This window comes from Toxoplasma gondii, chromosome X, assembly GCF_000006565.2.
Source record: "Toxoplasma gondii ME49 chromosome X, whole genome shotgun sequence".
NCBI lineage: Eukaryota > Apicomplexa > Conoidasida > Eucoccidiorida > Sarcocystidae > Toxoplasma > Toxoplasma gondii.
In genome coordinates, this window is record NC_031478.1 from 3,286,321 (window position 1) to 3,301,241 (window position 14,921).

The 14,921-nt window shown below is 55.0% G+C and overlaps 1 protein-coding gene across 1 annotated transcript; it reads left to right on the forward strand.

Moving 5' to 3' along the window:
* Nucleotides 1-555: 555 nt before the first annotated feature.
* Nucleotides 556-13,410, forward strand: TGME49_224160 (hypothetical protein). The gene is made up of 10 exons (XM_018780034.1): nucleotides 556-1,571; nucleotides 2,283-3,434; nucleotides 3,971-4,666; nucleotides 5,434-6,696; nucleotides 7,166-7,287; nucleotides 7,733-7,989; nucleotides 8,958-9,115; nucleotides 9,756-9,858; nucleotides 10,834-12,436; nucleotides 12,644-13,410. The coding sequence occupies exons 1-10, from the start codon at nucleotides 1,227-1,229 to the stop codon at nucleotides 13,137-13,139; spliced, it is 6,195 nt and encodes a 2,064-aa protein (XP_018635928.1). The 5' UTR covers nucleotides 556-1,226; the 3' UTR covers nucleotides 13,140-13,410.
* Nucleotides 13,411-14,921: the final 1,511 nt, after the last annotated feature.

Genomic DNA, 14,921 nt, shown 5'->3' on the forward strand with positions numbered 1-14,921 from the left:
CTCTTCAATTCTGTCTGGTGTAGCTGCGTAAATAAGATCGTCAATGGAGTAGTAGAAACTCTGGAAGTGGGTAGACTCGAAGGTGCTGGCGTGCTTCTTCGAGACTTCTTTCCACCCCAGAAGCAACGAAGCGTGGTGCTGTGGTAGAAAACGTGTTGTTCCTAACCGCACAAGTCACAATAATTCGATAGGTGGAAGTCGCTTCACGAACTTCAGCTGCTTCCCAGCCCCTTTCATTTGTGCATGTGCCTCGATGTGACCCGTGCCTTGCTACAGGTCAGCTTTTCCCGTAGTCGGGAGGCAAGCTGCATAGCTTGTAATGGTCACATTCAGCGTGACCAGATCCCAGTCCATTGACCCTTTCACTCTTCAGTAAAAGCCCCTTTTTATAGACTTTTTTCATTCCCAATCGGCAATCGTCCTTCCCCATTTTTCGAACACTGCTCGGGAAAACAATATTGCGCTCGTCGGTGTGCTGACATGCACGAGCAGTAGTGGCGGGCGATTCACAGCGAGGCAAGCGGCTTCTGATGCCGCAAGACCAATCCGAATTCTGAGCTCGCAGAAATAAAGGACGTTGCTGTTTCATGCAAAAAGCAACTGTCGTCGTGTAAAAGTTTGGACTTTCCGTCGTTTCGCCGAGGGAGGGACTTCGTTGCTTGCGTGAACTACTCCTTTCAGTAAACTCGGGAAAAGTCTGAAGCACACGTCGAGGGGGGTCTGGCAAAGCAGCGGCCTGCCCGTAAGACCGTGGTTATCCGCGATAAATCTGGAAACAACGAGAACGACAGAAACGATTACAAGAAGCAGTGGTCCTCCTCGTCCTTTCCGTCTGTGTATCAAGTGAATTTTTTTCGAATTTCAAGAATGTTAAGCGAGAGGCTGTGTCTTCGTCAGCGGCAAGACCCACCGCCGCGTGTCTCTCGCGGCTACTTTGGGGTTGCAACCGACCTTCTGAAAATGTTTATCAAGAGAAGTCCCATGTGTACACTTAGCGATATCGGCTTGCATGCTTGAACGCCTGTCTCGGCTGAGCGGTTCTATCTTCACATCCATCGCCGGCCTGCGTTGTAATCCGACTCGCACACTTGTTCCCTGCCCTCTGCGTTCTGAATCGTTTCTTCGCGGAGCTCTTCCCACTTCAAAAGAGAACCTTAGGGCCTCTCTTCGTGCGTACCCTCTACGCTTCGGCGCCGCATGTATCTGCAAGCAGCTCGGTTCCCGCAATGTGTTCCTTGAGAGGGTGGTGGCTACTGGAAGTCGCCGATGAGGCGGCCCCGGTGTTCTTTTATTCCGCAGACCAAACCTATTTCGAGGACGGGAGTTTTCGAAGAAGGCGCGAGCAGCCTGGAGGTGCCTCTCCGGGACCTTTGCCGTCGGGAAGAGTTGCTTCGGCTCCTGCAACAGGATCGGTAACTGGAGGCTCTGGAGAGCTTGAGGCCACTCCAAGGAGATCGAGAACTGTTACAGAGAGCATTTGTGATGAGGAAAAAGGTAGAAACTTGCATGCGGTTCGTGTCCTACTCTCCCGACGCTATGCCACAGTCGATGAGAGGTGGCGGAAACTGGCGGTACGTTCCCACTTTCCGTTGGTCTCGACGTACGTGACTGCACGCGAACTTCTAGGAGAAACTGTTTTCTGCTGTCTGCGTGTTTACATTTAATTTTCACGTATCGACGGCTTTCCGTGTCTTTCATTTTATGTCATTGGGTGTGAGCTCGAATCCTGCAACTGCGCAGATTCAGGCGTTTTACCGATAGTGCTTTTCAGCTGTTCTCGACCACTGCACGTTGCCTAAAAATGAAAACTGCGAGGTAGACACATAGATCTCACGTTGTCTTACCGGACTGCTGAACAAGGTAGAAACGCAGGGGCAGTGCGGAGGTCGCGAGGAATGATCGCTTGTCGTGAGCTGCTGTCGGCTCGTATGACGACCGTTTGTTGCGTCTCTCCCACCTGTGACGTTGTGAAAGTATATACGGCAGAACTGATGTGAGGGTGAGGCGTCGTTCCTAACGGAATCCGTCTTCCCAGAGGCAGCTTTCCCCCGAGTTCCTGGTGTATTTCTGAGACAGCAGTTTACGGGTAAATCCCGTACGCAGCACAGGTGACTTGCAGCGTATCTTTGTATTGCGCTTCCCCTTCCAGCTTGAGACAGACGATCGTTCTGCGGCGAGTTCCCATTCTCACCTAAATGCCAATGTGACACGCAGGTTTTTGGTTCTACATCAACTCTTTTTTGGCAACGAGAGTTCCTCGGGTTTCGCTTTTTCCTCCACAGGGTCCGGGGTACGTGCCTCTGCCGTCCGACGAGGAACTTCGGCAAGCCTTCGAAACGCAGCTTTTGTACGAGCCGGAAGACGATGCGTGGAGGTGCTGTGCATGCTGTTCGACAGCGAGCGGCGGTGAGAGAGGTTCGTCGCTTCTTTCCTCTCCGTCTGTCTCGAGCTGTCAGGCGCATACGGCGTCAGGGAGCCCCCCCGAGTCTCCGTTTCACGTGGAGGGAGAGCGACCAACAGCTGACAGCTGTGTTCTTCACTCAGAAGACGCCGAGAACGAAGACGGCATTTTCGAAAACAATCCGTCCTTCTATTACGACTTGTATCAGGAGAGGTACTTTGAGGAACCCACATGGCCCTGTGGCCCGACGGCGATGCTGGTTCTTCCTTCTCGTGCTTCCGACTCTTCTCCCCCTCTCCCAGGTGGACGGGGCTCTCCTTCGCTTCCTGGGCGAAGCTGTTCTTCCTGGGATAATGCGCCCTCTCCGTCCCCTCACAGTCACCGCCTTTCAGATCCAGGGCGCTGTGAGAGGGGGCTTTGTTGTGGATCGTGTAGGAAGAGGCCCGAAAGATCTCAGAGAAAGTCTCCGTTTTCTTTGTCGGACGAAGCAGGCGCCAGAGGCGTCTGTTCTCTCCCGTACCGCACGGCCCCTCAAAGAGACGCCCTTTCCGGATACCCGTCTCCCTCAGCCTGTCCTCCGTCTCCGCCCAGAACGGGCCACGGTCTCCCTGTGAACAGTCCCCTCTTCTCGATTCTGTGGCCCGTCGTCTTTGTCCGCAAGGAGATACCTGCGTCCCCGACGGAGACAGATTCGCTCGCCCTTTCTGGAGCCGGCAAACCAAGTGCCGCCGAGTTGACCGGGACCCTTGCGGTCCGGCGACAGACCTCCGCTTTTACTGGCGGGACACCTGTCCCGGCGGCCCTCCTGCGCCCAACTAGCGCCCGCAACAGGCTCGAGCTCGCCGCAGCGGGTCCAAACGGCCAGCAGGCTGAAGACCTCGAAGATGCGCTCTCGGCGGGCTTTCCGGTCGCCGGATCGAGACAGGGACAGAGCGGCAGAGTGATTGTCGCCTTAGCAGCTCTGGCGATCGACGACGCTTTGGAAGTCGACTCTCTTCACCCGGCAACTGCACGCAGTTTCGGCTTGCCTCAGGTAGCGATCTGTGCCTCTCGTTTCTACGGCCTGTACATTTATTTTCGACGTAGATTGCCTTTCGAGCGATCACACTAGAAATTGTTCTTCATGAATCCTCCGCTGATGCGCTGGGAATCGTGAGACGCTCGTTTGAGTCTGTGCCTCATACTCAGTTTCCTCCAGGTGACGATACAACGTAGGGCGTCTCGTGCCTGTGCATGCGTGGCTTCTTCTGTTTCCAGAGTTGTTAACGTGGCGACTCAACGTGTGTTGGGCTGCAGAAAATCAGGATGCATGCAGGGGATGTAAACGGAGAAAATAGAGCATGTCGAAAGGGAAAGTACCGTGCCCTTTCAGGTGAAGGTCTCGGCGAAGCAGACAGTGGTCTTTGTAGTGATTTTGGAGCTCAAACACACGATGACCCCAAACCCTGAGCCGCAGTTCCTCAGACCTCTGCTCGCCAGAGCGTGAAGGTTGTTCTTCCATTCGATCTGACTCAGTCCTCTCACAAATCAAGATTTTGGCCTGTTTGTCTGATTCGTTCCCCAACCAAGGTTACTGCAGCTTTCCACGTCCTAGACCATGTGATCGATCTGTACCTTTCGTTTTCGCTGGCGTTTCCTTCTCCACCACTCGCGACGGATCCGGCTGCGTCACCAGTCAGTGGCGCGTCGAAACGGCGTGACGCTTCCCCGCCACGGGCCTCGGCCGCCCCTCCGTATGGCTCGCCGCCGTCTCTTCCCCACACGGCTCCAGATGTCTCCGCACACTGGCCCCGGCAGAGGCCTTTCGGGCCCTCAAGAGGAGACAGTTCGGCGGAGGGCGGCTGTGGAGCTCACGGCCGGCAGCCTGCCTTGCCCTTTCTGACCGCCCTGCAGCTCGCTCTTCCCTTTGGGCGCCCGAAGCTGACGTCTCCAACTCTGCTCCAGCACGCATACGAGAGTGTCTCCTCGCTGCCAGTCTCCTACTCGTTCTTGCCGCCTCGGGCGCCGCGAGAGACGACCCGCCGGAAAGCGGGGGCAAGGGGCCTTTCGAGAGACAGTTTCGACGACGCGAGCGACTGCAGTCGCGGCGTGGCTGAGGAGGCGCGGGCATCGTCGGGGCGAAGGAGACGCCGGTCTGAGGGGAGACGTAGGAAAGGAGACATGTTCGAAGACGACCCGCAACTATCTCTGGTGCCGCCGAGGCCTCCGGGTCCAACAGGCCCTGCTCAGTCTCTTGCACAGCTGAGAGAGACGAAAATGAGAAAGGTAAGGCTCAAAACAGCGGTAGACTAAGGAACCTCCGTCCGTACATAGACAGGCACCCGCAATGTATATTGAGCGATACACACAGCGACATATGGGGAGAAATATTCAACATTGTTGAGGGAGAAACATACAACTACATAGAGAAGGAAATTTTCAGCTGTATAGAGACGGAAATATTCAACTATACAGACGGAGAAACATACAACTACATATTGAGAAATAGACAACTACGTATAGAGAAATATACACCTACGTATAGAGAAATATACACCTACGTGTAGAGATAAATATGCAACCAAATAGGGCAAGAAATATGCAGCTGTCCACAGAGAGAAATATTCAGCAATGTCCGATCGTGTAATGCACTCTGTGCTCAGAAGTTCTGTGACGAAGGTAGAGAGTGTCTCATATCTTCATCTTCTGTGTGACGTAATCCATAAAGAGTACCTTTTCACCGTTCCCGCCTGAGTCTCTTGCAGACCTTCTTGCGTGCATGCACTTTGAATAGTTCCTGCGTGCATCCACCGAGATCCGTTTTTCTCACGTGTGAGGAATCGAAAGACTGACGTAGTTTTCCTTTCCTTGAAAACACTCTTCTACGATTTAGATAAACTCCCTGGCCCTCTTGTGCTTCTCTCGCACTCAGTGAGCTATTGAGTGACACCAACCGCGAGCGCAAACCTTGGCATTCTCAGTGGTTAGCGTTCGAACCCTGTCCGAGTGCTATTCACACAGTTCACTTTTGTAGTGTTTGCCTCTGTCTTCAGTATCTCCAGTCTCTCTCCCCGGACTTTTCCACTCTCGACTCCGCGGAACTGCCGGCGGCCTCCGCAGATCTACGAGCGCTTCAGCTCCGGCACTGGCGCCGCCAGCTGGAGGCGCAGCGCGAGTCTCTTTCGAGATGTTCGTTTTCGGGGCCTTCTTCGGACTTCTTTGAGTCCACGCTCGGGAGTTCTGTGTGTCTCGACTTGGAAGACCAAGGGGCTGCCTTTTCAGATGTCTCTTTCTCTGACTTGTGCCCGCCAGTGGCGGCGCCGCACTCGCGGACGCACCACCGGCGCTTTTTCGAGCACGCGCTCTGGCGCCGGCGCGCCACGTCGCCCTGGGCCGGCTCCGACCCCGTTGGCGCCCAACTAGCGAACGCCTCGGCGCTTGCATGCGCGTCCGCGTTTACGCCTGCGGCCGCGGGCTCGGTCTGGGCCGTGCCGGCGTGGCTGCCGCAGCTATCGCCCTCGGGGTGGGTCCACGGAGTCCCCAGAGACAGTGCAGAGGGTGGGGACAAAAGAGGTTTCTCCAGGCGCGAAGCAGGCTCTGCGTCACCTCCGCCGAACCGCGCCTCGCGCCGCTGGTGGTGGGTGCTCGGCGCGAAGACGAGCGGGAAGAACCGAGCCCAATCCCTCGAAGGTTCCGGCTCGGGGGCCCGCAGGGGCGGGCCTCCACACCCGGCGCTGTCGATAGAGCCGCGCAGACATAAGGGGAGACCATCGTGGTGGAAAAGCTCTCGCGAGGCGAGTCTCGGGGCAGTGGGCGAGGAGGCGCCGAATGCGAGAGGAGGCTCGTGGGAAGAGGAGCGACATCGAACGGAGCGCGAGTGGCTCTGCGACAGTGGAGCCCTAACAGACGTCGAAGCCTGTTTCGACGTCGGGCGGCGCCGTGGACGGTCGAAAGAAGAGAGACACGCTGCGCGGCACCGCGAAGAGCACGAAGGCAGTCTGGTGATGTTGAATGGTGAGCTCACCGGAGAACGGGTCCCGACTCCAGCTCGAAGAAACAAGCCTTCGTCTTCATCTCTCAGCCCACGAAAAAAACGCCCCTCCGGATTCTCCATCTTCTCGGCTTTCGGGCGCGCAACGGGCCTCGTCAGCACCCCAGACGCCGACACCCAGCAACGAGCGGCGCAGTGGAACTGGCTGACTCGCCACAGCTGGATTCGCTTTTCCATCGTCGAGAACGTCCACTGCGCAATGCATGAGCCGAAACAAGGAGTCCAAGGTCGTGCAGCCAGAGAGGCAGATGAATCCTCCATCGTGGTGAGGCATACGAGGCACTCGATGCATGCATATATATATATATATATATATATATATATATTGCTGGTCTACGTGTGCGTATTGTATACGCGTTTGCCTGAATTCGTGGAGTGGAGGGACCTATCTGTGGCTTATCTCTGTATCGAACGAGAAGTCAGGGACCCATTAGAGACGAATGACCCCGACGTGGACAGTGAATCCCTCGGTCCACATAGTAGAAGGTTGACCTGTGTTTAAACAGTTCCAGCAGTTTCAAGTGTAGGCAACTCCCCGGATGCATATAAACGTATATATATGTATAAATTTGAGTGTTTACATCTCTATATCTGTTTGTCTGTGTGTCTGCCTCGATATATATATACATATATACATATACATATATATACATACGCATATGTACATATGTTCGTGTGCATGCGTGCTCACATGTGAGCTGTTGTGTGCGCTGGATTGGGTTGTGTGTGTCCAGGGAGATGTATACGTCACCGTCTGTCTTCCAAAGATGATGGAGGTTTCTGCGCCGCTGGCGTTCGCAAGAACCGAGTCTCTCCCTGACGTGTACGTACACCCTACGGCTCGGCTCAGCAACAGGTACGAATCAGACACGCGTCCGGCAGTTCTCGTTTTGTGAACACAGCTGTCTCTCGGCTCGTCCTCGTCCTCTTGCTTTTTCTTTTTCGAATCTCGTCGCCTCGTCTCAGCGAATCCTTGAAACTCTCGGACCTCGAGAGGGACAGCTCGCCCCTTGCTTTTATCAAACTCCCTTCTTGCCAAGGGGAGCCGTTCGCTGAGTGTGAAACGGCAGCTCCGTAAGAATAGTACTCGCGTCTCTCGTGGAGGCGGTTGCAAAGCTGAAAGCCTTTCAAATGCACAAAAGCGATCGTCCCCTTGCTAAACAGGTGCTGAATCAACAGGAATCCGATCTGTGTATTCCTTGGCGGACTCACGCGGGAACAGACCGTACGAGGATCCGCTGTGTCCAACTGGGCATCTAAGTTGAAACCTGTATCTCCTCATCCCTCCGGTTTTTTCGCAGCGCTGTCGATCTCCTCAGCTGCGCTTCTGCGATGCCTCCCGCGCGCCGGGGGGTTGGCGCCGAGCCTGGAGAACAGGAAGGTGACCGGGACAAGACCACTGTCTCCTTCTCTTCGGCTAAGGGCCAAGAGGCCCGCAGTGTGCTTGAAAGACACGCACTGCCGCCTCTCGTCGTCAGTTGCGTCCCTCCGCTTGGAGTGCACTCTTACCTCCTCTGTAAATACCGCTTCGGCAGCCTTCCTTTCTACCCTATGAAAGGTATATCATGTCTGCTATTCTACTCAGCATGTCCATAAACTTCTGGAAATGCTTGTGTACTCACCAATTGGTCAAACATAGTCCTCCCATGCTCGTCGAGAGCGCGACTCCAAAACACGCTACATTCAGAAAGATATATCGATACAAAGTTACAAGTATATATATATATATATATATATATATATACAAACACAGATGTTGGTGCTTCGTGAATGGATGTGTGCGTCTATGCATATAGGTTCGAAATGCGTGAGAGACGTACTATGCCAGTTGGATGCTCTCTACTGCCCTATCTATACGTATCTGTGTGTGCATATATATGCATGCCTATACATATATATATATATATATATATATATTTGCATTCTTACGGACTCACAGAAGTGCCGAGCTAGACGAGATGTCTGCTTTTCTCAACGCGTCTGTGAGGAGCCGACCACGACGGTTTGTGTGGAAACTGCGCGAAGGAGACTCGGCCTTTCTTACCGGTGTAGAGGAGTCACTGCAGTGGACCTCGGCGTTTCGCCGTGTGTGCCGAGCGGAAAGGGCCGCAGTAGAAATAGCGGCAGGAAGCGCGCAAGGAGAAGAGCAGGGCCGGATCAGTCAGGAAAGAAGTCGGGCACTGCAGAGAGAACGACGGAGAGAAGAACGACAGACCGTCGGCGAGGCGCCGAAGAGGCACCGGCTCTCGTCGTGTCGTTTGCTCTGCGCCGCGTTCTTTGTGGAAGAGCATTTCGTTCCTCGTGCGATCCAGGAGTCTCCGTTCCACCTTTGCTTTTTCTTGTGTGCCCTCCTCGTTCTCCCGACAGCTGCAGGCTCGCTCTCCATGTCTCTGGGAGATTTCCGGCGACATCAAACAGCCTCTGTCGACCTCTCAGGGCATGGCGTTTACTGGTTTCCTGGAAACAAATGTTTTCTGCCCTGCGCCGCGTTTCATCGAAGGTCGTCTGTGCGTTTTCGTTTTTCAGCGCTCTACCAAGTCAAGGAAATCCGTCCTGGCGTCTTGCGCCTGCTGCTCCAGCTGCAGATCCATCCGGGAGTCGTGGGCAGACTGCATGCGTGCTCGCTCTGGATTCCCTTCGGCCACAAAGGCAGGATCGAGTCTCATGATTTGAAGGCCTCTCAGGTGAGATGAAAGAGACCACAACGGCTTGAGCGCAAGAAGCTGACGCACAAGGCGCGAGCGAGACACCTAGGGAAGAAGGACCCGGAAAAAAGCGAGGGAACAAGAGGAGTTGTGGAGGAAGAGAGCAACATGACGAGGAAGCGGCCGGAACCCGTCACGAAGAAAAACGGTGTCTGGAGGCTCGAAAAAGCGTTCCTGACCTGGACTCTTGTGGGCCAGCCCCAAACAGAGGCTCGGCGATGGACTTTCGCCTGTCTCTTCTTTGTCTATGTCTCTTTGTCTACATCTGTCGACCTATTTGTATTGATCGATAACTGTAGAGATCTGTCTCTGTCGATCTGTATCTTGTGACGTAGCTATCTAGATATTTATCTGTAGCTACATTTATTTTTCTGTATCTTTTTACCTATATCCGGGAGACGAGCTGTGAAGACGAAACTGCAGGACCATAAATTGAAACATGTTTGTCCTCGGCCTCTTTCCTGTCTCACTCCGTGGAACTCGTGATTTTTTTCTGTGTTGCCCGACTGAGACCCATACTTGGGGCGCTGGCTTTAGGTTGTCTTGTGTTTGCGTGTCTCGAAATTCAGTTCAAAGTGTCTCTTTCTTTCGCTTTTTACAAATTCGCTGTCACTTGCAGGGAACGTTTCGCATCGTCAGCGGCCAACAGGCCGTTCTCTGGACCCTGCCCAAGCACCTGAAATCGACGCCAGTTGTCTCAGGGTCGCATGCAGCGGCGAAAGGTAGGACTTTGAGCGTCGCTGTTTGCGAGTCTCCTTACTTGCGTTTCAATATACTTCACATAAAGTAGAATACCTGCACTGTTTTTAAAATAGATTGCTCGTTTACAGACGTTTTAGCAGTCTGTTCCTCTTTGATCCTTTTCATTTCTCGCCTCGACCCGCTTTCTTGTCTCCAGCCCAAATTCGCGGGCTTCTTTGCTAGCACCCGCATGTCGCTGTCTGCGTCCCACGCACGAGAAGAAGCCTCTGAGTCTCTGCGGAGTTCGCAGAGGAGTAGGTGCATCTGTTTGCTGGGGCTTGGAGACAGAAGGCCGCGAGCCGGGAAGTCGGCATGTCATGTAGTACCCTCTACGGACTCAAGGAGTTTAACAGGACCTACGAGAAAATGACGTTTGTTAGGACGCCCCAGAAAGATACTCGATCTTGATTACTACAATCGTGTTTCGTTCCCAGAGCCTCGAGAGAACCTCTCCTGGTCAGTTATCCATTCAACGCTCTGGGGGCGAGCGTACATAGCCAGGACTGTCGCTCGATGAAAATGTATAAGGCGACTGACAAACGCTTCTTGCAACAGAGAGGAGTTCCTGAACGCAGCCGCTAGCGTGGACGAAAGTCGAGTTTAAAACGGTTCGAAACAGAAAAGGCGGAAAGACAAGTCCGAAGATACATGCTGTGAAACTCGATGCCACAGGTGGGAGCAAAGAGACACAGAGAAGACGAAAATACGCACTACGTCACGTTTCGTTTCTCTCTGGAACTCTGCGGGAGAAACACTCTTGTGCACTGGCGAAATCATCGCTACACCCTGCTGGCGATGTAAATTGCGAAACTTCGCTGTTTCCCGGTTGAACGTAGAGAGCGCCCGTGGGGAGGGGAGGAGGCGTCCTAGTTGCAGGTTCCGTTCCCTCACTGTTTTCTAAACTGGCTCCTTACCCATGTTGCCCCCTCTGCTTTTTACATGCTGTCCTTGAACAGACTCAGCAGGCGCTTCTCCGAGTGCAGCTGCTCCTGGAGGGAAGGAAGAGGCGAAGGCGCCGCCGTCCGGCCGTCCTCAGGTGTCTCTTCTCGGAGAGCTGATCCTTGCCTCACATTCCTCCTCGACGGACCGCGAAGCCGGGAACGCCTACGCGGGCTCCAAGGCTTCGTCCGCCTGGAGTGAGAGGTTTCCTCTGTCGACTCGACGGCGCCGAAGAGCCGGACGGCTGCCTTCGGATTCCCAGCACGCGTCCGGAGGGTCTCTTCGGCCCGCCGGCTGTGGAGACACGTTGGGCGCTTCTTTTGATCCTCACATTCTGGGCCGGAGCGGGGCGGACTCAGGAGGGCTTCTTGGAGCCCAAGGCGGCGGGGCTGCAGGCGCATCGGCAGGGCCTTTTCGCGCCTGCTCGGCTCCCACTCCTCAGGAGAGTGCCTCGCGGTGGCGGCGAGACAACCTGATTGCTGCAGCGGGTGCCGAGGAGCGTCTCCCGCTTGCCGTGCGGCGCTTCTTGGCAGACGAAGTCGAGCGCGAAGAGGCGGAGACCTGCCGATTTGCGAGCGACCAGGAGCCACCAGTCGGGACCGGGCCTGGGGACTCGGGCCCAGGCGCCGAAAGCCTCGACCGCGCCCAAGGGCTGAGCGGCCCGAGAGGAGGCGCCTGTGGCACCTCCGGTTCGGGGGAAGAGAGACGGGCCAATTCGAACTTCGCCCCAGGGGACAAACGCGTCGAGAACGTATGTACAAATGCAGTGCATGCAGAGAAGAAGCCCTTGCGAGCCGGACAGGCCCCCGGCGGCGGCGCCAGGGACCCAGGTGTCGGCGGTGACGAGGGGACATCTTTGCCGTTGCCGGACCGAGTTGAAGGGTCTGGAGCTTCCGCGAAGCTGCGAGTGAGAAGTGAAGGTGGACGCAGCCGAGGTACACGCCCTGATGAAGAGTGGCGTCACGCCGGCAGAAGCTTCGGGCCCTCTACACTTTTCGCAGGAGACAGCGGCTCCCCGTATCGGCCCGGGGTGACCCCTCAAGGCCCGCTGGGGTCTTCTGGAGCCGGGAACGACGGCGCTTCCAGCCGGGGCGCAACCGCGGTCGGACATGGCCGTCCAGGGGGCGGCGTCTCTGGCGCCGGGTTTCGGGAGCGAGAGCCTCATGCAAGTCTCGGGAGCAGTGTCAAAGGCCGTTCTTTCGGCTCGCCTCAGAACTCTGGAGTGGGGAGGGGCGGAGTGTACGCGACGAGTCGCACCGAGCGAAGTGGCGGCGGTCTTCTGACCGATCGCGAAGAGTTGATTCTCCAGGAAGGCGTCAACAACTTTCTAGCTCTCATTCACTTCGAAGTGAAAAGCATGACGCTTTCTGGGGCGACCATTGACAAAGAAGCGGTCACGCTGTATCCCTACCAGCACCTCGAACTCGCTCCGCCTGTGCACTGGAGCCCTGAGGTAGACGGAAGCTCGGCCGGGGCTTCGGGCTCGGGTCCAGGAGGCGCGGGGTCGCTTGGCGACCGCGAGAAACTCAAGGGGGCACCTGCGTGGATTCGATCTAGTGGCGGAAGTGGAGACGACGCAGGATGCTCCATCTCGGTCTTCAAGCGAACGATTGCTGGACGGTGAGAACGGCTGGGGACCGTCCACTGGGTTCTTCTGTGGTGAAGCGAAGCGTTTTCTCCACGAGCGGGGTTCCACATTTGCTCTGGAACGCGAGGCTCTCAGCTGCGTTGCGTTTCTTGTGCTTAGCAACAGAGTCCCAGGTGCGAGAAGCATTGTCATGTCTACGCTCGATTCGCTTCTGTGTGTGTCCTTGCTTCGCTGTTCAGATACGTCGTATGGAACGCGCTCGGAGACAACAAAGCCTCGAGGGTGAATCTTTCCTTCGACGAGGTCGAGACAGAAAAGGAAGCGGACGCGTGTAGCAGCGAGTTTTCCACGCACACCAGTGGACCTCGTGGCTCTTCTAATCACCCCGGTGGGTTCCGCTTCGCGGCGAGCGCGATGCCGGCGTTTCCTTCAACTGTAGCGAGTCTCCAGGCGCTCGCGTCCGAACACGAAGGCTCGGCTTCTCTCCGAGGGGAAACCGAAGAGGGAACGACGGTCTCCCACACACCCGCCTTTCCCGATGCCGACGTCCGAGTCGACAAAAGTCTTTCAGGCCAATATTCAGAGCCAGTTAGGATTTCTGGAGCGGCAGCAGCAGAACGGGAACCGGGTGTACATACAGGCTGTCCATCGAGCACTGCAGGGTCAGATGGCTGTCCGTCGCCGTATTCTCAAATTGACGGCGACAAAGTCGAGGCCAAAGCAGACGTGCGATGAGTGCCGGGTCTCTAAGGGATTTGACTGCATGCGAGAACAGCGTACCCTTCCGCGAGAGTGCAATGCTGCCGTTGGCGCCTGCCAGACGCGAACGCAAAGACAGAGAAGTCAATTCACGTCGGGGTGTGCCAGCGCGCTCTGCTGTAGTGCAGTCTGCTCTGTGGGACAATGTACGCGTTTCTTTTAGGTTGTGAAGACGTGGAGTGAAGCTCAGATTCATGTTTTCGAAAAACACTGGTCAAACGTGACCCAGCAGGTTTTTGTAAAGCAGGAACACAGAGAGGCGCGCGTTTTTTCCTCGCAGGGGTAAGCCGGGCTTGTGCGTAGGATATGGTGTCATCTTTGACATTGGTGCTTCGGAAGTTGTTTCGCCGAGAACTGTTGAGTGTCACCGACGGGACTTCGGTGGAGGTCGCGAAGTCATTCGTATGAAGCTGGACAGTTCACTCCTGGCCCGAGTTTACACACGGCAGACCGGCATACGCTAGTCTCAAGGATGGAAATCGACACGTGAGGAACGTCAATCGGAAAAGTCGCTTTGTGCATCTGTCTTTTTTGAAAGCGGAGCCTTTGAGTTTCTACGGAGATGATGCCCCCGCTCTGCGTTTTTCACCTCTCTGAGTCTCGCTAAAAACGATCAACTGTGGCGTCGTTCCTTTTCCTCCATGTGGTGTTTACTTCGACGCTCGAATGCGGGGTAAACAGTGGAACATTTGGATAGATGGTTTTCGAACTGACAGGCAAAACTTGGTTCGAATGTTGTTGTTAACAGCGGCGGACCACCCCATGGGCACGTACAAGCAAAAGGATGCGTAACCCCACGGAAGCTTTTTTTCTAACGAATCCAGACTACAGCTTAAGAGAAGAAACGGAAACTCCCAGCGCTGTATCTATACCGTGGTTGGTAGAGTCATGTAAATTTACGTAGAAGATATGTGAAGCGAGTATCCCACACGGGATAAAAGGCAGAATGAACATTTATACGAAGACAGGGTCTACGCGCACTGTGCCGCGCTCCGCGTCATTCCTGAGAGAAATCCCGAATTCGTTGTGCATACTCCAGAGAGAACGTGGACTCGGTAGGATTTGCCTACAAGAACGAAGGAGAGCGACGCAGTAAACTACGGTGCAAGCTGTTTTCTTAGTCTAGTAGCGGTGTCCGAATTTTCAGCAGCATGCCTAGCGACCCAAACGAAATCTCGTCGCCTACCACACATGTGGAATACAGATGCCCCAGAATGCGGCACTTTGTTGCTCAGCAGCGAGATTTTAAGAGTCATGTTATGTATTCGGGTAGCGGAGACAGTTCTATGTGAGAGGCCACCCAGTTGCGAATGCAAAGTTGTCGAAGCTTCGACGGTCGATGTACGCTGACAAACCCGCTGAGTACGTCACAGACCAAGCCGTAGTGCTCGGCCTGCATTGTTCCAAGACAGAAGAGAGTTTACGCAAATTTCGACTCCAGCGAAACAGCTTGGAGAAGCGGTTTTGTTCCTTCTTTGGTGTCAGTGAAGTAGCAGCCTGGCATCCGACGAAACAGGTACGGCACCTGAAATGAAAGACGTGGAAGTGTAGCGCCGTGAATTTATTCGTCTTTGCGATAATGCCAGAAATGCATTCTCTGTCTCGACTTTAAAACGTGGTTAACGAGCTACTGAGGCGCTTGAAGGTGCTCTGTGTCCTCCACTGGACACAGCGGCTTTTCCTGCTTTGGCCGTACCGGTTGCAGCTTGTTTGCCCCATCCAACGCCGTACAGTCATGCTAACAAGAAACAAGCACCG